This window comes from Haliotis rufescens, unplaced genomic scaffold, assembly GCF_023055435.1.
Source record: "Haliotis rufescens isolate VD_foot unplaced genomic scaffold, xgHalRufe1.0.p SCAF_9, whole genome shotgun sequence".
Lineage (NCBI taxonomy): Eukaryota > Metazoa > Mollusca > Gastropoda > Lepetellida > Haliotidae > Haliotis > Haliotis rufescens.
In genome coordinates, this window is record NW_025964383.1 from 6,341,508 (window position 1) to 6,366,509 (window position 25,002).

The 25,002-nt window shown below is 40.8% G+C and overlaps 1 protein-coding gene and 1 long non-coding RNA gene across 4 annotated transcripts; one reads left to right on the forward strand and one right to left on the reverse strand.

Annotated features, from left to right (window-relative positions):
- Positions 1–6,202: 6,202 nt before the first annotated feature.
- On the forward strand, positions 6,203–23,975 carry LOC124118717 (monocarboxylate transporter 13-like). Of its 3 annotated transcripts, none has more exons than XM_046480954.2 (6): positions 6,203–6,310; positions 14,012–14,285; positions 14,551–14,694; positions 20,215–21,012; positions 22,649–22,699; positions 23,264–23,975. In XM_046480954.2, exons 2-6 carry the CDS (start codon positions 14,081–14,083, stop codon positions 23,539–23,541), a joined length of 1,476 nt encoding a protein of 491 aa, XP_046336910.2. In that variant the 5' UTR covers positions 6,203–6,310; positions 14,012–14,080; the 3' UTR covers positions 23,542–23,975. The 3 variants fall into 3 exon arrangements, with proteins under 3 accessions (XP_046336910.2, XP_046336912.1, XP_046336911.2); XM_046480955.2 differs by having other exon boundaries at positions 6,204–6,310; positions 23,242–23,975; XM_046480956.2 differs by lacking the exon at positions 20,215–21,012 and having other exon boundaries at positions 23,242–23,975.
- On the reverse strand, positions 15,497–23,340 carry LOC124118718. The gene is made up of 3 exons (XR_006858526.2): positions 23,219–23,340; positions 16,526–16,716; positions 15,497–15,779 (listed from the first exon to the last, which is right to left on the reverse strand). It is a non-coding gene; the product is annotated as an uncharacterized LOC124118718 (long non-coding RNA).
- Positions 23,976–25,002: the final 1,027 nt, after the last annotated feature.

Consider the following 25,002-nt stretch of genomic DNA (forward strand, 5'->3'; position numbering starts at 1 on the left):
AACGACAACGCTTTACCCACATTATGTTTTTGTCCCCACGTCATCCGTCTACTTTACTTCAACAATGTGTATTGTCTGTTTCAATGTGATACATGTGATCTAGCAGTCTGGTATTCCGACTGCAAGGGCGACCGCGAGCAGGATGTGCTGCTCGGTGGAAACTCGTCCAAGGGTCTTTGTGTATGAGCCGGAATCTCCGCTCACCTGTATTTTGTTCGTACGAGCCGGCACCTCCGCTCAACTTGTTTATGTTATGTATAGTTGTTTCACCGATATTGACAATGTTGTTATTCACTTATTTAATTTTACACGCCTGTATATCTTATATAATGTCATCTCATTCATCTCAGTCAAGTGTAGTGCATGAAGCAACTAATTGTCAACCTGTCGATGTCATTTGCATTGTACTGTATTTGTACTCCATATTGTCATTATTTTTAAAAAGCTTTTGAGGACAAAAGCTCCACGACGTTCAGGGGTATTGTTATAGTGCAAACCATTTAAATACTTTTATTTAATATTTCATTTATCTAAATACCTAACTGGTTCAACATGTTTCCAAGTGCACCGAAATTCTATGGCCTTTGTCTGTTTAAAATATTCAGCAAACATTCGACGTATCCCCTCTTATCATAAGCCCCTCCGGGCAGGACCCTTAATCTCCAGGGCTATCTATAAATTTCAATTAACACCTCCTAACGTCGCCGGATCTTACGTCTATACATACACGTGGGACAATGACCTTGCCACACGTTACGTAATACCTCGCTCTACAAAACCCGACTGACATGGTCAGTCAGGGAGAGACAGCCTAGAGAAGAGCCAGAAGGTAAGTGACAGAACGGTTCTCCCACCCGGGAACATTGGCCACTCGGTCCCGGTGTGCGTTCTGTCACGTTATTATCAACATGTACCTTTTCGACTTATTCCAAACCATCAACAATAAACATGGCTGCTGTCGTCTGAAACTTCACCCCTGAGTTTTGTCTTCCGTCATCACCCTGAGCTACCATCTGAGGGCCGAAACTTACGCCCTTGGACAATGATATGACTGTAAAGATGTACAATATATTTGTTTAACGGATGGTTATTACAAGGCATTTATTACGCGAACATATGTCTGGTAGAACACAGTCATGCGTGGATATTCTAACAACATACTGTTATAAGAGACAATATAAATACATATTGGCCGACTCAGTTTTCAATGTTACTAAGTTGCAGGCAAATCATTGCTATGAGTATGTGTCACTGAATGTAGGAACGTACAAGTTATTGACATTGGTACACATACTCATATTGGGATGTTGCCGTGCAACTAGCATACTAATATACAAAAATATACATTCGCGAAAGGAAGTATTGTCTGGATATTAAGTCAATGATAATTTTCACAACGCTACGATATAGCCGAAATAGATCTAACCTACACCTAACGGATTAAGATCGTAGCTGACAAAATAAGTTAACAGTTAAGTAAATAGTGTCTTACTTTGAAGAACAGAGGACTGAGTTGATGGCGTGTATTCGGTGGAAGCAGAGTGAAGTTCGCTACCACCGACCGCCGTATATATACAACTCAGGCCTTCATTACGTTACATAACTAAAGATCACAACATCCCAGGTGTCAGCGGTTGATCGGCTGTGACCATGGATGTGTGTGTCATTATTCACGGATTTATTCAAGTAGGTTGTTATATTGCCTAACTGACCCTTACATCACAGTCGGACTGACCATGTATGCCGGCCCTGTGACGTGAAGTTAACTCACTAATCACTGGTTCTCAAAGAGAGTGACCCTTTGTGTCAGCCTGGCTGAAACATAAAGTATCTTGTATGCGGCGGTCAGTTAGTGCATTCGCTATACTGAATTTACTTTAAGAATAGTCAGATTAGTTTACCGATATAGGTTGATTGATATATATTTTCTAATAGGAATTTGGTTTTAGAAGAAAGCTATGACACAGTATCATGTACACAGTGTCCATCTTGTAGGTGCTCGTGAGGCGGTTTCTGTATAGCGCAGGATCTGCATGATGATTGCTGTGGTCGGGTGTCTGTGGGAAAGACGGGTATACTTCATTGGTCCTGTGCAGGGGCGAAATCTTGAAGGGGAAATATTAGCAGTGTTGCTAAGATATTGACTTGAGAAGAGTTGGGATCGGAGAACTTGTTCTTGATCGGAGGTTCATGTTGTTTCCTTAATCTTGTTACCTGGTGATTGGCCTTCAGGATGGTAGTATATCCTTTTGATAAGAGACTGTCACTTCCTACAGTTTTGTCAACGATACGCCTTGCTGCAAAGGGGTACAAGGAAAGGACAGAATAAGATAGCTCCACCAAATTAACAACGCGTTGCTACACGTGCGCTGCAGACACACGTGACGTTGCCAATGATTATTTGCATATTCCTATATGCAAGTGGTCGGGGTATGGTTCTCGGTAGGAAGTGACAACATGGAGTCGATGCCTTGCGGTATATACAAGTTTACTTTATACAGGTAGATATATGCAAGAAGCACTTTCCTCCCACATTAAGCTGACACGCCGTGATAAAACTGTAATACTGTTAAAAGCGGCGTTACACCCAGCTCACTCACTCACTCGTGTTAACGCTTTCTCGCGGCCGTAACTGAAGGCGAGAAAGCGATGCTCCTTCTCTGCCACCATACTATGAAGCTTTATAAGGAGGAGGCCCTGACCCAGAAACGACTGATTAGAAGACGTCAGAACGAATTGCACGTGAATTTCTTCACCAGTGTCTATACTCTAGGAGAGAGTGAGTTGGGTTTAACGCCGCTTTTAACAGTATTCCAGTTATATCACGGCGTGTCAGCTTAATTTGGGGGGAAAGCTCGAAGTGATGCAGGTCTCAGACGTTTACCACTTCGGTGAAACCCACGAGTTACGGGTATAGTGCTGACAACATAATCGGGGCGAACCGGGATTCAAACACACTATCATAGGTTTCTGCGTAGCGTTTTGCAGCGCCTTATGCGATTAGGTCATCCGTGCCCCCGTACACAACTGTAACAAACTATCATACAACAAAGATGTTTTACATGAGATAAGTATTGCGTAACATTCCATGAAGAAACGGTGGCAATATTACACTATCACGAACTACAAACTACATGCACAATAAGTGACAATTAAAACACACAGGTACATTCAACATACACGGGTACATTATAACAATCATTTATCATGATTGAGGATAATTTGGGATTCTCTTTCTTGGTTGTATGGTATACAAGAGACATCACGTTTCACAGATACGCTGTTCCAATGGGGTTGGTGTTTTTTGTATATCTACCAGTTTTAGTTTTTACTCTGTGATTACTTAAACTTAGGTTTTGAGAAATATGACCTATGAGCTTTGTTTTTACAATATGTAAGGTAATTCTCAATGTTTATAGATGACTTGACCAGCCTGTATGTTCTTAACTTGCTGTTGGATAATAGGAATCCCTTAATGAATGTATGAACATGTTTTTACATTTGGACTGAAGTTTATTTAGAGTGGATTCATTACATTTATTTGTAACTGTTTAAAAAGTTTGTTTTATTTAACCCAGCCAACTTTTTGACCAGAAATATTGATATTTGCTACCAAAGCATGTTTAAGAATGACATTTGTTGTGTTATCTATATAGGACGTTTATTTTTTATATTATTGGTACTAATAGTGGCTATATGTCAAGTCCTGCCTGACAGGCCAAGTTCTGTGTTTTCTTGCCTTGGTTTTACTTGTGCTGACCATTTAAAGACTCTGTTTCTTTTATTGCGCTTTCCAAAGATAACCACATTAATAATAACCAATTTGTACTTTACACCAATCCTGTCCTCTCATAGCTTACACTTCCTTCATCTGCACATTATTCTTCCCCGCCCTTAAGGCGGGGAAGTATACGGGAAACGTTAAATTTGTGGCATGTATGTCGACATGTTGGTTTATTTGAAATTTCAAGCCACGCATTTACGGAAACAAAACATACAAATCATGTGCGTCGAATGTTGATGCTATTCTTTTCCAGCAATAAGAGATACTTCAAAATCGTCTTTATGTAGTTAATTGATGCATCTGACCGTTTCTGGTCATTAGCTGACATTATTAAACCATTCATGTGTAATCCGATGTCCTTTTTTCCTCAAGGACTAATTTTCTGATTTTCACGGTGTATACAAAAGAACTGTGCTCCGGAGATCGTAAATAACAGCATAATAAAAATTATGTTCTGAATATGCTTATTCATGAACAACGACGACATCTCAATTTAAATGTAATATGGCTGAGTTCCATATTCTACATACCACACTTTTGTTTGTTTGGATGCTCATGTTCACTGGAAATATTTGGAATAGTTATATTCCGTATTTTGAATTAACCCAGTCCCCCGTGTGTGTGTTTTAATCAGTGCACCGCACATAACCACATGTGAAACGTTTGGTAGCAAAGTCATGATCAAAGCAAAATCGGAGTAGTGTGTCAGCGAATTTGCATCAAGGCTGTAGTATTTTTCAACCGTTTAATGGAATTCAATGTACAGCCGTAGCTCTGGTCACTCATATATTTTGTGTCCCATAGCTCAAATCTATTTGCGTCTGTACCTGTTCCACTGACCTCGATAATCTGTTGGATGAAGGCACAGCTCTCAACAGCCACAAAGTTAACACCGAAGGCTATGGGGAGTATTTAGGTCATAATCAGTCCCCAGCAGCCACTGCCTCAAGCGATATTGTCTACATAACAGATCAGTTTTATGGCTCCGTCACAGGTGCTCCAAATATTGAAGCAGGGAAAACAAATTTCATAGAATCATTTCAAAAAGCAATATTGATATCCCCGTCACTTTTGGTAACTTTTAATGATGTCTCCATTGCAATTTTTACGGATTTCGATTCGTATGCATTATTTGACTGTCATCAGCGGAATGGTCTTGGTCAGATTGATCCGAATGGACCAGCGGTTTTACTTCTGTTTAGTAGTATGGATGAATTGTCATGTTACATCTTAACAGTATATATATATATCAGGCTACTATGCTTGTCGTAAGAGGCGTCGATCCCAATTGCGTGGATCGATGCTCATGATATAAGGCACTGGATTGTCTGGTCCAGATTCGATTATTTACAGACCGCCGTCATGTAGCTGGGATATTGCTGAGTGCGGCGTTAAACGACAAACCAATCAATCATCATCATATGAACTCAAACCAGTCATTGTTACAAGTAAACCACATTCCACAACAGTTACTGACACTGGATAAAAAAACAGTATATAGAAAAAACCCAAGTAACTCAACTCATCATGATCACAATTACTATTCTTTGAAAGAAAGAAATACAAAAAAAAACTGACCAAAAAAACGTAAAACAAGAGACGAGGAATCTCCGTTATTGATTAGTCCCGGTATTGAAATGTTCTCCAACTACGTGATAATATTTTGAGTATGTGCATCTGTGGTTGTGACAAAAAGACCTTATCTAGTATGACTTTTTTTGCCATATGGAGCCCTTAGTATTTTCATTTACATTATTATAACCAAATGCTAGTTGTAAAAAGAATGTGATCTACAATGTTGTTGGCAGTTTTGATACTATTTCCACATGTTTACATTTGTGCCAGAAATTGCTTCCATTTCCTTCGATCTACTTTTTAAATAAAGATCCACGTAAGAATAGGTCTTCAGCAACCTATGCTTGCCGTAAGAGGCGACGAACAGGATTGGGTAGTCAGGCTCGCCGATTTGGTCGATGCATAACATCATATTCCAATTGCGTAGTTCGATGTTCTTGGTGTCAATCACTGGATGATCTGGTCCAGACTGGATTATTTACAGACCTCCGTCATATGGCTGGAATAATGCTGAGTGCGGCGTTAAACAAGAAACTATTTTTAAATAGACCTACCCTATGCAAATGTATCAACTGTATTTCCCAATACTCAAAATAAATAATATTTTTTTCCACAACAGCGTTGTGTCATTTGTGGTTAATATAATTATGCTCCATCATGCCTTTCAGTAACATCATAATTATGCGTTTGTGAGGCATCACATATGGCGGGGAACTTTGATGCTCTGCATCAATGTTTTTTTGTATTGTATGGCGAGGAACAATTGATGCACAGCCTGGTTCCCTGGGTATGCTACGCTGGCGCATTGATGCACTGCAGCAAGACCACAACCATGTCCTATAGCGGCTGCGGCGATGATCGCAAGCGCTCTAGGGCTGGCTAACCGGTCTAATAATAACGTTGACCCGTCTCGGTCAAGTCCCGGAATCCATTCACGTTGTCATTGAACAGGTAGGTAGTGTGCTGATGTATGTGTTTCATTGTGTTCTTGACAAGAAATGAGAAGGTTATAAAATTAGATTATTTGGTTAATTTGAAACGCCAACTCCCCCAGCTGACCCTGATTAGGCTTCACGCATCACTGGCTGTCGATCGTTGTCATGTTCCAACAGCCCGGGAATCACTCGTATATAATGACGCCATTGGAAAACCCAGAGACCCAAGCTCCTTCCCAGCGCGTGACACCTTCGTTACACTCTCGGTAACATCGCTGCCACCAGTGTTGGCGCGGCCATTACAAGAATCTTGAAATTTGCCCTCTAACCCCATATTAGTGACGTTTATACTTTTGTTTCTGTCTTTCAGAATGCAGTCATATTTCATTTTGAAAAGGTTTACGACTGACCATGTTTTCTAGATGAATTTACTTTTTTGTTTTAATAATCAGATTGGTTCGAGATTACAGACTAACGGAAAATCAACCAACTTCTCCCTTACATTCTTACTATATCAATTAAAGATGATACTTTTAATGAAATAGAAATTTAAAAAGACAAACAAAGAAAGTAATTTATCAGCGGTAAGTGTATTCGGCGTCACGACAGTCGTCACCTGTTTGTGATCATAACGGTCATTCGGTTGCGAGTTCAACTCCAAGCATTGTTGGGGCCACCTATCACAGTGGGGAGTTTTGACTAGTGGCAGCGATAGTATAGAGAGCTCCCCGAACAGACTATCGCCGTGAGGAGCTTGCCAGAGACCACATACCGAGGGACAGGCCTCAGAGCTATAATTAGAAACTGATCACCGCCGTGCGAGCCAAAGCGATACTTATCGCGTAGCTGTGCGAGATCTGCGAGATTCGAAGGCTCACGTGCGAGTGTTTATGGACTTGTAAAACCCCATGAATTAGTCAACCTCCGACAGTGGAGAGTTATAACAATCGTAACATGCAATTACTGGTACACTGTAAGTGTAAAATAATCCAACGAATGCATTCCAATTTAATGAAGCTTAGGTTATGTCAGAAATCATTTTCTCTTTCGCGCTTGTTATTTCCTTCTCAGATCATTGTACACATTCCTTAGGAATAATCTGGAAATTTAACCTGTCATGAATGAGAGGGGTATTGTGCACGTAAAATGTTTGTGCCTACCTTTAGAATACCACTAACTTTTCAAAGATACCCTATGACTTGATTTGTAGTATTTTGTTGCCAGTCACACCGGCGAAACAATGCCCCGTGACGCCAGGGCTCCTCCCAGTGATCTACCATCTCTTCACATATAGTCCAGGCAAAATAAGGTTTCACTTGGAACAAATTGCAACAGAATTTATTTTACAACAATGCATTTCTACAAGGTCCCGAAAACAACATACTAAAAGTCCCAAGCAATCCCAGTTTGGGAAATATGTCTAATTTCCATAATCCAATATGGCCACAAATAATCAATATAACTTGCATATGTCAGATGAGGGTCAATGTTTTGGTGAAAAAAAACATGTGTTGTATTGCGAAATAACCATATTACGTTTCTAAAAAGATATTAACAACAACTGAACATTTTCGACAATTAACAAATCTGCAAAAATTCAAGATGGCCGCCAATTTCAAGATGGCCGCCAAGTTTCCTAAATGTGTGTTTACAAGGTTGAATCATTTATCTCTAAAACAGTGTGCTACGACTTATATGCATATAACATGGCACACTAACTCATTGTAGTATAGTTAACACTTTTAGATAAAAAATTCCGTCACCAGAGCCCCCTGGTGGCCCAAAATTCCAAGATGGCCGCCTAGAGTTTAATGGCTAGACATAGAATATCAAGACACTGTTGGTCTCTGATGACATATTTAAGTGATTTGAAGTTCTACATTGGGGTAAACAGACCCAAGGATATATGTAGAATACTCAATCATTTGAATAAATCCAATATGACCACGAAATATCAATATTTATCTCCTAAATGACATGTTTTGGCGAGTTTAGATATCAATGTTGATTGTTATTGTCTGAATCTACTTATTAACATGACAATAAAGGCTATAACAAGTTTTGTTTTCATTCCTGTAAATACTTGTTGGAAACAAGGATGACCTATATGAGGTCCTCTCAGAATTTACCCCAAACCAGTTGTTTCACTAGAATCGATTAGTTATCTCCCTTGTAGTTCATTTGTGGAAATCCATTGCAGCCACCAAATACCAATATTTGAATATAAATCTGAAAACGTTTGATCCACTGCTCTTTTCGTTACATGATTGTGTGATTCATGAACATCATCAGCTTGTACAATGGCATTCCCCGCACACAACACTTAAATGAGACCATATTTCTGGTAAGTGCTTGTTCTTGTTTTACAGGGGGGCACGGGTGGCCCAGTCGCCGGAGACGCCGCGATTCGTTGTGCAGAGTTGCGTCCTTTGGTCGTGCCAGAAACCTATGATTGTGGGTTCGAATCCCGGTTCGCCCCAATTATGTTTCTAGGTTTGTCAGCACCATACCCGTACTCGTGGGTTTCACCGAAGTGGTAAACGTCTAAGACCTGCATCACTTTGGGCTTTCCTCCCACATTAAGCTGACACGCCGCGATATAACTGGAATACTGTTAAAAGCGGCGTTAAACCCAACTCAGTCACTCACTCTTGCTTTACAGTCCCATTTGCAATTACAGCAGATGATGTCCAGGACTGCTGAAAGTGTTGCAGGCTGATCTGTCTGTATTAGTAATCAACGTCCATCTATCCTGTGCCATCCCCACCCTGATGGATTCATATTGAATCCTTTCCACTCCATTATCTGGTAGTGGACATGGCGGGCTGTGGCTACAGAGGTTGCAATGGCGGCAGTGTTGGTGGCTTACATGTGGTAGGTTCTTTGTCACCTTCTCACAAAATCACTTGTGCCTTAAGCTATCCAGTCCTTCCTCCTAACATCACATAAAGGCACAAGTTAATGTTCGCCTGTTTTGTATGTACAGAAGTGCACCAGATCTATCCAGTTAGTCACCCAGACGTGCAATAAAGTGCTGTTTGTGTTTTGCGTTGTTCATGAATGCTTCCTTCTTCGATCGAATGACCATTTCCTGTGAAATAAACTGTCACTCCACTACAGTACTGTTCTTACTTGAACTACCAGCACTGTTCAAGTAAGAACTCTGTAGTCACCCGCCAGCATTGTTTGAATTATCTGCAGGCCAGGAAGGCAACCCTTGCTGATGCTATCTGGAAAACCCTCCAAGTTAAACAACAAGAACTTGGAAATGTCCAGTACATTCTTGATGGTAGTGCTATACTTCATGGGCTACCCCGACCAAGAGGTTCTACGTTATATCACGTATTTGAACTACAGTGTATATACCATCTATATGTTGTGCAGAAATATGCTGCTTACATTGTCTTGTATGGCCAATGGCTTCATGGCTTTCAACGAAAGATGCCACACACATGAGAAGAACAGGGGCCTGTTCTGGTAAGACAGACTATTTCACGGGCGAAATGGTCATTCGATCGTAGAAGGAATAATTCTTGAACAAAGCAAAAATCAAACAGCGTTTTATTGCCTATCTGGGTGACAAACTGGAGAAGCTGGCAAAACAAGACGCTGTCACATCTGCAAGAAAAACAGACACGGTCCTGGTGGGAGATGACACAGATTTGCTTATCCTCCTTCCTCATCATGTTGAAAAGGAAGCACATAACGTTTCTGGCACCAGAACCCAAGCAAGCTTCAAGAAGGAACAGGATTTGGTGCATGATCAATCAAAGCGGCTGCTGGGCAGTGATGTATGTGAGCATGTGCTCTTTTTACATGCAATTCTTGGCACCACTTCTCGACTGTGTGGCTTAGGAAAGGGTCTAGCAGTGAAGAAAATCATGAATGATGCCTTGTTCTGCCATCAGGCTAAACATTTCAGCCAAACAGGGAAACTGGGGATGAAAAAGTCATCACCGAAGCAGGTGAACATATGTCTTTATATGGCCGATATAAGGTGGAAGGACTGCATAGCTAATGATACAAGCGATTTGGGGGAGAGTAATTGGGATTTTTGGGCGAGTAATTGATCACATGCACAGCCAGCAACCTCTGCAGTCGCAAGATACCACAGCCCCCATGTCTACCTGATAAAGGAGTGGAAAGGGTCCAATGTGAATCCATTTGAGCGGGGATGGCAGAGGACAGATGGACATTGCTTATCAACACAGTCAGATCAGACTGCAGCACCTTCAGCGCTCCTTGATATTATCTGCTGTAATTTCAAAGAAAGACTGTAACACGCGAAGATGCACTTGTCGGAAATATGGTCTCACTTGCAATGTTGTGTGCAGGAAATACCATGGTACAAGCCGTACCAATAAAACAGTTACCAGACTTCTTGGGGTATGACAAACCTGTTGAGACTTTCGAGGTACATGTATATAATGACCCTGCAACGTCAAGCTGCAGCATTCACTGTGACATTTTTTCCACTGTTCATCACGTAATAATGTTCATGGATCACACAATCATGTGACGGAATGCGCAGTGAATATGAAGTTTCAGATTTATATTCAAATATTGGCATTTGGTGGTTATATTGAATTTCAGCAAATGAACTACAAGGGAGATAACTCATCGACTTCTTGTGAAACAACTGGTTTGGGGTAAATTCTGAGAGGACCTCATATAGGTCATCCTTGTTTCCAACAAGTATTTACAGGAATGAAAACAAAACTTGTTATAGCCTTTATTGTCATGTTAATAAGTAGATTCAGACAATAACAATCAACATTGATATCTAAACTCGCCAAAACATGTCATTTAGGAGATAAATATTGATATTTCGTGGTCATATTGGATTTATTCAAATGATTGAGTATTCTACATATATCCTTGGGTCTGTTTACCCCAATGTAGAACTTCAAATCACTCAAATATGTCATCAGAGACCAACAGTGTCTTGACATTCTATGTCTAGCCATTAAACTCTAGGCGGCCATCTTGGAATGTTGGGACACCAGGGGGCTCTGGTGACGGAATTTTTTATCTAAAAGTGTTAACTATACTTCAGTGAGTTAGTGTGCCAAGTTAAATGCATATTAGTCGTAGCACACTGTTTTAGAGATAAACGATTCAACAGTGTCAACACACATTTAGGAAACTTGGCGGCCATCTTGAAATTGGCGGCCATCTTGAATTTTTGCAGATTTGTTAATTGTCGAAAATGTTCAGTTGTTGTGAATATCTTTTTAGAAACATAATATGGTTATTTCGCAATACAACACATGTTTTTTTTCATCAAAAATGGACCCTCATCTGACATATGCAAGATATATTGATAATTGGTGGCCATATTTGATTATGGAAATTAGACATATTTCCCAAACTGGGATTGCTTGGGACTTTTAGTATGTTGTTTTCGGGACCTTGTAGAAATGCATTATGGTAAAATAAATTCTGTTGCAATTTGTTCCAAGTTTAGTGAAAAAATGGCCTAGATTGCCTGGACTAATAATGCCATTGAATGAGCCCAGCGATGTTGAGAGTGTTTAATATTTGTTTACTAAATATAGGCTGCGGCGGCGCATTTTATAGCAAGCGCTAGTTTATGAAAGCACTTTTATTTTCAATATTAATATTTTTTTCGTAATTCAAATGGCTAAAATGGTTATAAATGGAAACTAATACACATATATTATTGTTTTCGATTAATTAATTTTCATTATTATGCACAGGAATGCAGTTTTTTAGGTATATTATATTGGTCTGAACACATCCAATGTTGCCGGGTATGTTACCCTGAACTCCATCCTTAGCCCAATAGGTATGGATAACCTTTGACCCTTGTCATTTGGTAATGTCACTTGGGGATGAGTTTGTTTGTAAGGCCATGTTTTTATTTCTCGGTGCAAGTGCTAACACATCAAATACATCAACGCGACGAGATATGGGTTGTGTCACAAACCCACGCTTAGAGGTATACAGATTATGGCTGAAGCTATACCTATTTCACCAAAGACCAGACTCCGCAAGGTGCAAAAGCTCAGTAGTCAATGGGTTTGAATGAGGTTATTACTACACAGACTACAGGGAAGGATGTCGAATCAATGCTCCAGATTCACGAAAAGAAGTTATTTATCCTAGATGAGCAGAATTGGTTCAGCAATATGTGGAATGATAATGGGAATTCTGTAAATGGTAAAAAGCTTCGGTATTACCGCATGTTTAAAAACAGATCTGTGTAAAGAACCAAGTGTAACCAGAATAATGTCCTGACACCACCGCAAATCCTTCAGTAGATTACGTGTCAGTAGCCTGCCTGAAGGTTTGTTTGTTTGTTTGTTGTTTAACACCACACTCAGCAACATTCTGGCTATATTAGGCGGGCTGTAAATAATCGAATGCAGTTGGGATCGATGACATGCATCAACCAAGTCAGCGATCCTGACCACCCGATCCCGTTAGTCGCCCCTTACGACAAGCATAGTCGCCTTTTACAGCAAGCATGGGTTGCTGAAGACCTATTGTACCCGGATGTTCACGGGTCATGCCTGTAGGTACAGACACTGGAAGACAATCTAAGCCACCTATGCCGCTTGACTCACTTTACAGTTGACTGTTTGATTTGCTCAGCAATGATGGGTGATGTCCTTACACAAGCAACTGCGTCAAATAACTCTTTTACAAGTAAAACCTTTTTGGATAAGTACATATATTTAATGCAAAATAGTCATATTTCTCTGGCTTCACTGGTACATTAAATGTTTGAGTGAAGAACCATGTTTATTTGGAAAGATTAATTTATTGATATCTTCTGTCTGGTGTGTGTGTGTGTGTGTGTGTGTGTGTGTGTGTGTGTGTGTGTGTGTGATGAATGTGTGGTCTATGCGGTTTACATGTGTAGGTAGAGGATGAATGGTCTATGTTGTGTACATGTATAGGTAGTGAATGTGTTGTCTATGCTGTTTACATGTGTAGGTAGAGGATGTGTGGTCTATGCTGTGTACATGTGTAGGTAGTGAATGTGTTGTCTATGCTGTTTACATGTCTAGGTTGTGAATGTATGGTCTATGTTGTGTACATGTATAGGTAGTGAATGTGTTGTCTATGCTGTTTACATGTGTAGGTAGAGGATGTGTGGTCTATGCTGTGTACATGTGTAGGTTGTGAATGTGTTGTCTATACTGTGTACATGTCTAGGTTGTGAATGTATGTTCTATGCTGTGTACATGTGTAGGTTGTGAATGTATGGTCTATGCTGTGTACATGTGTAGGTTGTGAATGTATGGTCTATACTGTGTACATGTCTAGGTTGTGAATGTATGGTCTATGCTGTGTACATGTGTAGGTTGTGAATGTATGGTCTATGCTGTGTACATGTGTAGGTTGTGAATATATGGTCTATGCTGTGTACTTGTGTCTATTTCGTTGGCTATTTATTGACTTTTTCTGCGTTCACACAGCATATCCTTTTTCATCCTCTCTCTTCATGTAACTGGAGTATATGTTTCCTCGACCTGTATAGAACTACCGCTTGAAAGTAGGACTTGCGCCGTCGTATGTCCCTTGTTAACTGTGTTTTGACGAAGACTTAAATGTATGTGGTAGACCCAAGAGGTATCAATAACTGAGGTCCCTGGTTTCACCACCAGTGGAAGAGCACAAGACTCGTGTTGTGAGGATAATGTAAGTTTTGTGTGCTTGATCATGTGCCGTGTGTTATCATTTTCAGTCTGACTGGTCTGGCATGTCCTGACACACGTGAGGGGAAAGCTAAACATTGTGATCCTCGAAGTCTACCATGGCTGAATCCTCCTCTGAGCGTTCCGCTGATCGTGGGTATGCCTGGGTGATTCTTGGCTGTGGATATATATCTAACATGGTTTGTGGTGTGTTGTACTATTCCACTGGCGTGGTCAATACCGCTGTCCTCGATCAGATGCAGGAGGGCGTGGTCAAGACGTCATGGGTGGGGTCCACACTGCTTGGGACGCTGACTCTCACAGGTGTGGCAAAGCAGCGTATGCCATTGTGAAAAGTTAACTAATGAAAAACACAGTTTGTCAACTCATTATGAAATCAATTGTTTCTGGTCTTTCTGTAATTATCTCACCCACTGCGATGTGAGCGGTCGCCATTGTCAACGTTTAACCCATACATACCGTACAAGGAATTCACTGACAGTAACCTTACATGCACAAAGCTAACAACACCTGTGTTATAATAGAATACGTACTTGTAGTAACACAACAGCTGGGTTCTTCTTTACAGGCCCAGTCACAGGCGGCATAACGAAGGCCATCGGCTGTCGGAAGACAACCGTCTTTGGTGGACTTTGTATTCTTGTTGGTCTCACGGCTGCGTATTTTTCAAGGAACGTTGATTCTCTTATAGTATCATATGGAATCTGTGTAGGTAAGTAATGCTTTCCTCAACTGGCCATCAAACATATCTGTGCATATTATCAAGTGTTGTTTTAATGACATTGAATTTTCATAATAGTATCTGTGGTGTTTTTGCCAACTTTGCGAATCACAATTTCAATATGGCCTGAATTTAGTAGAGTATGTTATCATATGGGATATGTGTAAGAATTTCAAAAGTTGCATTCGAATGAGACCGTAATATTAATATACAACACACGTGATGACTATCTCTATATACACCATATTAATCATTGAAGAGTCACGTACATGTGTAGGGTGTCAATCATGAAGATGTGCCATCATGCGCAATAGGTCAGATTATGTTGACAGTGTTTCTATGGGTCAATGTTGGTTTTAGATGGTTCCTTCCAGATGCACCTGAACTGCACTCTTGGAAAGATGTTTTATCGTTTCTTAAGCAGATTTAAAATACGAAAGTTAAGAAGGAAATAGCTACAACACAAATATGTTGCACAATAATTTCATGCATGATATTCGTTATACATGAAAATATTTAAGTTTGTGCGATTTGTTCGTTGCAGCAAGTACATTCGTTATGCATCGGCTTTGAATTTATCCAGGAGTTTGAAATTTGCATCACAAAAAGTAGGTTAGTAAACTGTGAATCCGTTACAGGTAATCAAAACTAACGGGAGAAAGTAAATGTGCTTCATATAAAGTGGTGTAAATGGGATGTTATTGAAAATAGAAACATAATGCTTCGTCTCATGAAGGGTTTATCACAAGAAATACACTGACAAAACCCATTCCTGGTAACAGGAGACAGGGAGACACGCCCTAGAGAAGGGGTGGTGTAAACTTAATTAACAATGTCAGTATGGGGTGTGACCACCATTTGCCTTGACACAGGCGAGGCAGCGGCGGCGCATTGAAAACTCCCGAGTTACTCGATGATTGAACACAACCCAAATGTCCACCATTGATAGGCCCATGCGAGCTAGCGTTTCTGGTCCAGTTGTTGGCGTCCGTCCATCTCACGCCAGACATGTTTCGTTAGGGGAGGACTGGAGAAACAGCCGGCCATCGTAGTACAGCAATGTTGTGTTACATCACCTGCAATATGTTACGGCAACGTTACGTTACATCCCTGTATTTGCTCAAAGGGTAAAACATGATCTCGATTGATGTCTTCCTTTAGCGTATGTCATTAGATTTGTTTCAACAATGCTGAGTTGTGATGCGACCCTATACCATTACACTCCCATCCCCTAAACTTCTCCTGGACGCCTGTCGACCCTTGCACACCCATCTAAGCTATCCACATGAAACCTTGACTCATCTGTGAACTGTACACTGTCCCAGTCTTGTCAACCCAGGAATCGTCTAAGCTGTTAATGTAGCAGTTTGGTATCTGTACCGTAGATGCATCAACCGAATGCTGACGTGACATCAGACGAGGACACCAGGCCCGTGGCAAGTTCTGACTGTTCAGAATATTTGTTTTCTTTATATGAAGCACGGTTACTTTTTTCCGTAAGTTTAATTGAAACATATGAGTGAGTGAGTGAGTTGGGTTTTACGCCGCTTTTAACAGTATTCCAGTTATATCACGGCGTGTCAGCTTAATGTGGGAGGAAAGCCCGAAGTGATGCAGGTCTCAGACGTTTACCACTTCGGTGAAACCCACGAGCACGGGTATGGTGCTGACAAACCTAGAAACATAATCGGGGCGAACCGGGATTCGAACCCACAATCAGAGGTTTCTGGCGTGCCCAAGGGAGGCAACTCTGCACAGCGAAAGAAACATATGAGTGACATCATAGATGTAAATAAGAATAAAACAAGAAACAACAACATACTAAAGATCTTCTGTCTCGCTCGGTATCGTATCCCAATTGCGTGGATCGATGCTCATGATGTCAATCACTGGATTTTCTGGTCCAGACTCGATTATTTACAGACCTCTCATATAGCTGGAATATTGCTGAGTGCCGCGTTAAACAACCAACCTACCAACCCATCGTCTCGCTCGGCTGTCGCTATTTGTACTCTGCAAAAAAAAAATCAAAACGCAAAAGTAGTCAAATCGTAAAATCGTGTTGCCGACATTTATACAAAAATAATACCACACATGAATTAGTCATTATCCCCCGCCCCAACGAAGTTTGCGGGGGATATTGAAATGGGTTCCGTCCGTGTGTGTGCGTGTGTGTGTGTGCGTGCGTGCGTGCGTGTGTGCGTCCCGAAATCGTTTCCGGAGCATAACTCAGAAACCGTTAAATATTTCTCTACGAAACTTTGCATGTCCATCAGACTCATGCTGAGCTGGTGCCTTTTGCTATTTAGGAATTTTATAAATTTTTATTTTTTACGTTTCCATGGCAAGAAGTTCGACTAAGGTTCTATAATGGTGCTGTTCGTTTCCGGAGCGTAACTTAAAAAAACCGTTAAATAATTTCTTATTAAACTTTGCATGTTTACCAGACACATACTGAACTGGTGCCTTTTGCTATTTAGGAGTTTTATAAATTTGTATTTTTTACGCTTCCATGGCAACAAGTTGGACTTAGGTTCTATAAGGGTGTTGTTCGTTTCTGGAGCGTAACTCAAAAACCATTAAATACTTTCTTACAAAACTTTGCATGTCTACTAGGCACATACTGAACTGGTGCCTCTTGCTATTTAGGAATTTTATAAATTTTTATTTTTAACGTTTCCATGGCAACAAGATGGACTTAGGTTCTGTGAGGGTAGGGTTCGTTACCGAAGCATAACTCATAAACCGTTCAATATTTTTTCATCAAACTTTGCAGGTCTGTCAGGTACATGCTGAACTGGTTCCTTTTGCTATTTAGAAATTTTAGAAATTTATATTTTTTACGTTTCCATGGCAACAAGATGGACTTAGGTTCTGTGAGGGTAGGGTTCGTTTCCGGAGCATAACTCATAAACCGTTCAATATTTTTTCATCAAACTTTGCAGGTTGGTCAGGTACATGCTGAACTGGTGCCTTTTGCTATTTAGAAATTTTTGATTTTTTTTTTTTTACGTTTCCATGGCAACAAGAAGGACTTAGGTTCTGTGAGGGTAGGGTTCGTTTCCGGAGCATAACTCATAAACCGTTTAATATTTTTTCATCAAACTTTGCAGGTCTGTCAGGTACATGCTGAACTGGTGCCTTTTGCTATTTAGAAATTTTAGAATTTTCTTTTTTACGTTTCCATGGCAACAAGATGGACTTAGGTTCTGTGTGGGTAGGGTTCGTTTCCGGAGCATAACTCATAAACCGTTTAATATTTTTTCATCAAACTTTGCAGGTCTGTCAGGTACATGCTGAACTGGTGCCTTTTGCTATTTAGAAAGTTTAGAAATTTTTTTTTTTTACGTTTCCATGGCAACAAGAAGGACTTAGGTTCTGTGAGGGTAGGGTTCGTTTCCGGAGCATAACTCATAAACCGTTTAATATTTTTTCATCAAACTTTGCAGGTCTGTCAGGTACATGCTGAACTGGTGCCTTTTGCTATTTAGAAATTTTAGAAAAAATTTTTTTTACGTTTCCATGGCAACAAGATGGACTTAGGTTCTGTGAGGGTAGGGTTCGTTTCCGGAGCATTACTCATAAACCGTTTAATTATGTCATAAATTCTGCAACAGGGGCGGGGGATATAGCCACGTTAGTGGCAGACTCTTCTTTCTGCATGGATTGGGATTGATTTTGGTGGAAAGAATGAGGCACTGCAGAAATTTGGTGAAAAGATGGAAAAATCGCAAAAAGCCAACCACGCGAGAGCCTGGCACCAAAATACACCTACATGAAATGCACGTCCAACATCGCTTGGCTTTAAAAACGTTGGGTTTTCATTTGCACAATCTGACAAGAAAGTGAACAGCGAAAACATGCCACGACTGACGCAACAACGCCATCGGCCGACTGCAAACAGGAGAAATATCCATGGAACACCAAGCACCATTTACAAAACTGTGGAACCGTTATCAGACAGGGGCGGCCGGGTAGCCTAGTAGTTAAAGCGTTCTCTCGTCACGTCGAAGACCCGGGTTCGATTCCCGACATGGGTACAATGTGTGAAGCCGTTTTCTGGTGTCCCCCGCCGTGATATTGCTGGAATATTGCTAAAAGCTGCGTAAAACCATACTCACTCACTCACTAAGGTTATCAGACACGCGGAACAACACGTGACCTTCTCAGATGCGGTAGACCACGTATCACTACAAGAGCACTGGACAGATTCATACGGCTACGTCACTTATAAATCACGTGAAAGAACCACCACGGTCACATATCGGCCCAGACAGTGAGGTATTCGCGCTAGACGACCAGTTTGAGGTGTCATTTTGACGGACCTGCATCGTCGGCTGCGACGTCAATAGTGTCAAGTTTACAGAGTATAGCCACATACAGGAAGTGGACGGATTTAGTGATGGTAGTGTGATGATGTGGTCAGCCATCTCCTACACTGGTAGAACAGATTTGGTGCAAGTTCTGGGGAATTTAACGGCACAACGTTACACGCATGAGATTCTTCGGCCACACGTCCTTCCCATTATGCAGCAACCGAACGTCATTTTCCAACAAGACAACGGCCGTTCTCACACGGCAAGACTGACAACAGCCTTTTTCAGGAATCACAACATCCAGGTCCTGCCATGGCCCTCCAGGTCTCCAGATTTAAACCCAATCGAACATTTATGGGATGCACTGGATCAACGACTGCGAGCACGTCCGCAACAACCGCAGAACCCCAGAACCTCCGGCAGAGTGGGTGAACATTCGCCACATTCGGGATCAGGTTGCTTCCATGGGAAGACGATGCCAGTCAGGTTTGCACTCTAATGGTGGCCATACACGATATTGAGAACAGATGATCTTCACCTTGAAAATCTGCTGTTCCATGTGTGTCATATGGAACCTGGGTCAATGACAATGATGTGTGGTATCTTTGAACATTCGATTACCATCTGTTGAATATTTATATGATATATTAAATATACATATAAAAACACTTTGGATTTCTTTTTTTTGCAGAGTCCAAATAAATGGTGCATGTTCGTATCATTTTGATGCAATGATATTACACTTCCGATTTCCACATTTGACTTTTCCATTTAGATAATCCCTTCATTCCAGAACGCGGAAGTGCAGTGACATGTTATACTTGAAAGTTGGCAGTATCACTACCCCTTCCCTATTGACCTTTATAATGACTATTGATCGATGAGATGTGGGATTTTCATTACATGTCAAGGTGGGGTTTAACTATAAATACACATATGCAATGATTTGTAGATTCCTCGCTGGTTTCCGTTTAGCGCACCCGGGGAAAACATTGTTAACATCAAACCTCGAAATGAGTGGTATCTTAACTGTTTACTGTATTTTTTTTATTATAACAGTCGACATATTTATACATGTAAAAAGGTCCATAGCAAACAATGACCTAAAGATAGGAGGGTCATTATTTACTATTTAATACTGCGTGATGGTCAAAATACAATTTTTAGTAAACCTGGTTATAACAATTTGTTTCAGGTTTTGGGATTGGATGCATAACAACAGCAGCATCTGTAGCTGTGGGGTATTATTTTGAAAAGCTTCGACCACTGGCTGCTGGGATTCTGGTGTCAGGGGCTGGGTTAGGCATGCTGGCTGGAGCCCCTCTTGTGAGATTCCTCTTTGACACCTATGGGTTGAATGGCATGTTCCTCCTTCTGGGTGCTTTAGGATCGCACGCTTGTGTTGGGGGGATGCTCATGAGACCTCCAAAGCATGAGGCCACAGGGGGCGATGTGTCTGCACAAAATAATCGTGAGCGAGGAGAGGAAAGCAAGCCTTTCACAAAGCTGAGGAATCTGTTACGTGAATTCTGTGATTTATTCTCTCGCTACGGATTTATGTTATATGTGTCATCATATGCGCTATGGTCTTTTGGAGAATCAGCATTTCAAGTCCACCTGCCGAACTATGCTGAGTCAAAGGGAACATCGCCCCAAAACGCCGCCATGTTATTCACTGCGATGGGCATAAGCAGCACCATAGCCCGGATACTGACAGGGTTAGCCGGGAATAATCCCGACATTGGAACTCTGCTTCTACATACGGGGATGTTGGGTTTAGCTGGTGTCAATATCATGCTGATTCCTGTTTTTTCCAGTTCATTTAAACTTCAAATTATAGTATGTGCACTTTACGGACTATATGGAGGTGGTCCAATGGCTCTTCTCAATCCCATTTTAGTAGATCTTGTTGGTGTAAAACGGCTTGCAGCAGGGTATGGGCTGAATAACATGTTTGCTGGAGTTGGACTCTTTTTAGGACCTCCATTTGCGGGCAAGTACACATGAACTTTATTAAATGTCACACTCAACCGATATTTGTGTGTAGGTGTATGATTGAAACAACATAGTTGAAATGTATATAGTTCATCACCGACCATTTGAATTTTGACCGACCATTATTACATGTTTTAAGAATTTTCGGGGACAATTATTTTTTTTCGATAACCGTCTCTTATACCACTCTATCAAGGATAGACCCGTGAAGATTTAATATTCCTATGAGACGACTAACGAGATAGGATGGCCAGGCTCTAGTGTACTCGCTGACTTAGTTGATGCATGTCATCGTATACCAATTACACAGTTCGATGCTCATGGTGTCAATAACAGGATTGTCTGGTCCAGACTCGAATAAACAAACAAAAAATAATTAAAAAAGTGGCAAGAAGTAGATAGGTGAACATGCAATGTGTTGCATAAGGAGTATAAATTTTCGCGTGTAGCAATGAAAGCGTGTCAAGTAATGTATTGTTCAGAAACCCCACAATTAAAATCAATTAAAAAAAACTTGTTGCAAAACGTAAACTTTCTTTGGGTGAATAATTCACTATTTGTTTGATGTAGGAATGTAATGCCAAGTGAAAGTCGAAGGGCACGATCTGCATCATTTGTTTGAGTCTAAGGCCATGGAGTAACGAGCCAGCATAATTTATGTGTTACTGTAACACACTTAGATAAATCTGTTTGCTTTGGGATATCCAGGAAACCGATTAATTTGATCAAAGGTCAAGGTTTGTGTGTGCAGGATCGTTGGAATGTTGGTTTGCTGTTAAACGTCGCTCGAACCAATGTCTCAGCTATATGACAGCGGTCTGTAAATAATGGTTTCTGGACCAGAAAATCAAGTGATTGATGTCATGAGCATCGATCCACGCAATTGGGATAGGATGACATGAATCAACCAAGTCACCGGCCACTGTCATATAGCTGGAGTGTTGCTGTGTGCGGCGTAAAACGACAAACCAACCAATATGTCTGGCATGTGGCTGGCTGCATCCTACAACCAACATTCCAGTCTACATTCAGTAGTATTCATTACAAGACATAAGTAATTATAATGCGTGATATTCTATCTTCATACAGATGACTTAGTCATCCCAAGTCTGTTTAAAGCCCTGTTTTAAAAAACAAACAACATCATAGGTTGTATTTTTTGGTTTGCTTTGTTGTTTTACGCTGCACTCAGCAATATTCCAGCTTTATGACGGTGGTCTGTAAATAATCGAGTTTGGACCAGACAATCCAGTGATTTACATCATGAACATCGATCCACGCAATTGGGATCGATGACATGCATCAACTTAGTCAGCGAGCCTGACCACCCGATCCTGTTAGTTGCCTCTTACAACAAGCAAAGTCGCTTTTTACGGCAAGCATAGTCGCTATTTACGACAAGCATTGGTTGCTGAAGACCTATTCTACCCCGGATCAGGAGCAATGTTGGTCAGGAGCGGTGATAACATCCCTCGATGGTCTCTCATTGGCCTAAACATCACTATCCTTAGAAATCTTGTATTGTACATGTAGGTTTGGTGTTGGAGTGACTTGTGTGATTTAACAACGCCAGGGAACACATGGAAATATACTTCAGCATGGCTCTCTCAAATGTCGTATTTCTTGTATTGTAGGTTTGGTGTTGGAGGCAACTGGACGCTATGATTTATGCTATTTTCTGGCAGGTTTGTACAAATAGGAATGCAACCTGTAACGTTCTGGGGACGATGACATTTATTTACTTATATTGATCTTTTAAGTTATATGTTAAGCTGAGTTTGGTAACTAGGTTTTAATTGCATGTTCATGTGGTGCCCCTTAATAGGACGCGTGGGGATTCCAGAGCAGCTAAATACCCACGTAAACCCAAGTTGTCTAAAAGGCGAATAAGAACTTTACTGTTGTCGCCTGCTGCTGAGCACACACTAGATGGGGAGGATTACTGTACCTCACTTCTTGATGATAATCATAATGGTAAACAACATAAAGCATTCGATAATGATTTTTAAGATTATATTGCAATGTATCATTGGAAATGAATAATGTTTGCTTATGTGAGCTTGTAGTAGATTTGTTTCACCGAAGTGGTAAACGTCTGAGACCTGCATCACTTCGGGCTTTCCTCCCACATTAAGCTGACACGCCGTGATACAACTTGAATACTGTATAATAAAAGCGGCGTTAAACCCAACTCACTCACTCACTAATGAATTTTCGACTGTTACAGGTGCTTTTCTTGTGCTTGGCAGTGCTCTTTCTATCGCTATCCCAGTGTTCAAAAAGAGGACTGGCCTCCCAATCAACCTCAGCACCAGTGATGATCAGGATGACTGTGTCGACTCTGATGACAAGTCTGAAAATGATCACCATTTATTATCAGAACAGAAATCTAACGGTACAAATGAAGACAGCAATGCAGAGCTCAGCAACCGTCTGTTGGCCGGGGCAGAACAATATAAAGATGGCGATGACAAAGGTTGCTGAGAACCCAATGGGACTGAATAAAAAGTGTGTCAGACAGGATTGACAATGTAACATTAGAGAAGATCGCTAATGTTGAGATGTTCGTCAATCAGAAAATCATGTAGATGAAGTAGCTTTGCATCTGCTGTATTGTGTACGGCAATGTCAAGATGTGCCTTTCTGAGAGAAGCAAAGCGGCAGTGTTTAAGTGTTCGATGCAAGCCAAAAACACAACCCATCCTTTATTGTACCAAGTCAGGTACGACCCCCGTCGTCTAACAAGCGGAATTTCCTGTGCAGATTGGCTTCCCTTGGGTGTGCCAGAAACCTATGATCGGATTCTGTTTGTTTCTTAATGTGTCACCACCATACCCGTGCTCGTTGGCTTCACCAAGTTGAATAATGTCTTAGACTTTAGACTTTCCTGCCGCATTAAGCTGACACGCGATGTTATAACTGAAGTATTATAGTACAAGAATAAACTACCTCACATTTGTGTGTTGTTTTCGTATCAGTCTTGTCTTTTCTCTCTCCCTACTCTCTCTCTCTCTCTTTATTGTTTTTTATTTCATTGATGGCGTATTTGCCAACAACACATTATCTCATCATTTTGACTATTTCATGTGTATGAAATTTTGTCTGGTCCTAATGAGAATTATATTTCAGCGACAAACCATTGATTATTCTGGGATGGAAGTGCATTCGTTAAATTTGAAGTGTGGTAAGTGACTGTTAACTGTAACTATTAAGTATGGCCTGTGCCGCGACGTATGCACTTTTATTTGATGAGGTTTGGAAAAACAAATCGAGTTGATTACAATGTTTCTATAATTTGCAAAGTATGTACGAGTGACTTATCTCCTTTCCCCCCGTCACGAGATAAGAGAAACATGATATTTCACTCGACATATGGAATATCCTATTTCTTAAATACCTTTTTGTGTAGGTGTCTACCGGAAAATAAAATTATTTCATTCCAAATGTGAAACCTTGAAACGTAATTCTGCCTACGTAACAGACAGGGACGGTTCACCAACCCTTGTATTTGCGACTTAATAGGTGGTTTCGCGTTTGCAAAATATGACCAAAAATATAAATAAATATTCAGGGTCACGAAAATTCTTTATCATACATTCAGATGTGATGATACACAAAGTCAACTGTAACAAAAATATTCTTGCAAACTACGAGACCACTGTTAGAAGCGAAAAAATAAACGCTGGTCAGGTAACAAAAATGGGGCGTTGCGAAACCAACAGTCTCGATTGACGAAACCAACAGTCTCCATTGACGAATTAAATCGGAAATTTACAGTTTATAACGAAATATTTTCGAGAGAATAAAAAAACCCAGCAAGAAGTGATATTAACTCCATAAATGACCATCTGTCATTATTTTGCCTTGTCAATGGGGAACTCACGTAAAAAGGACGTCAACAGACGAGTGACGGGGGGGGGGGGGGGGGGGGGGGGGGGGGTGAAGGCGATATTTTCACGTGTGGCTGAGGTACGGGATACTGCAGACT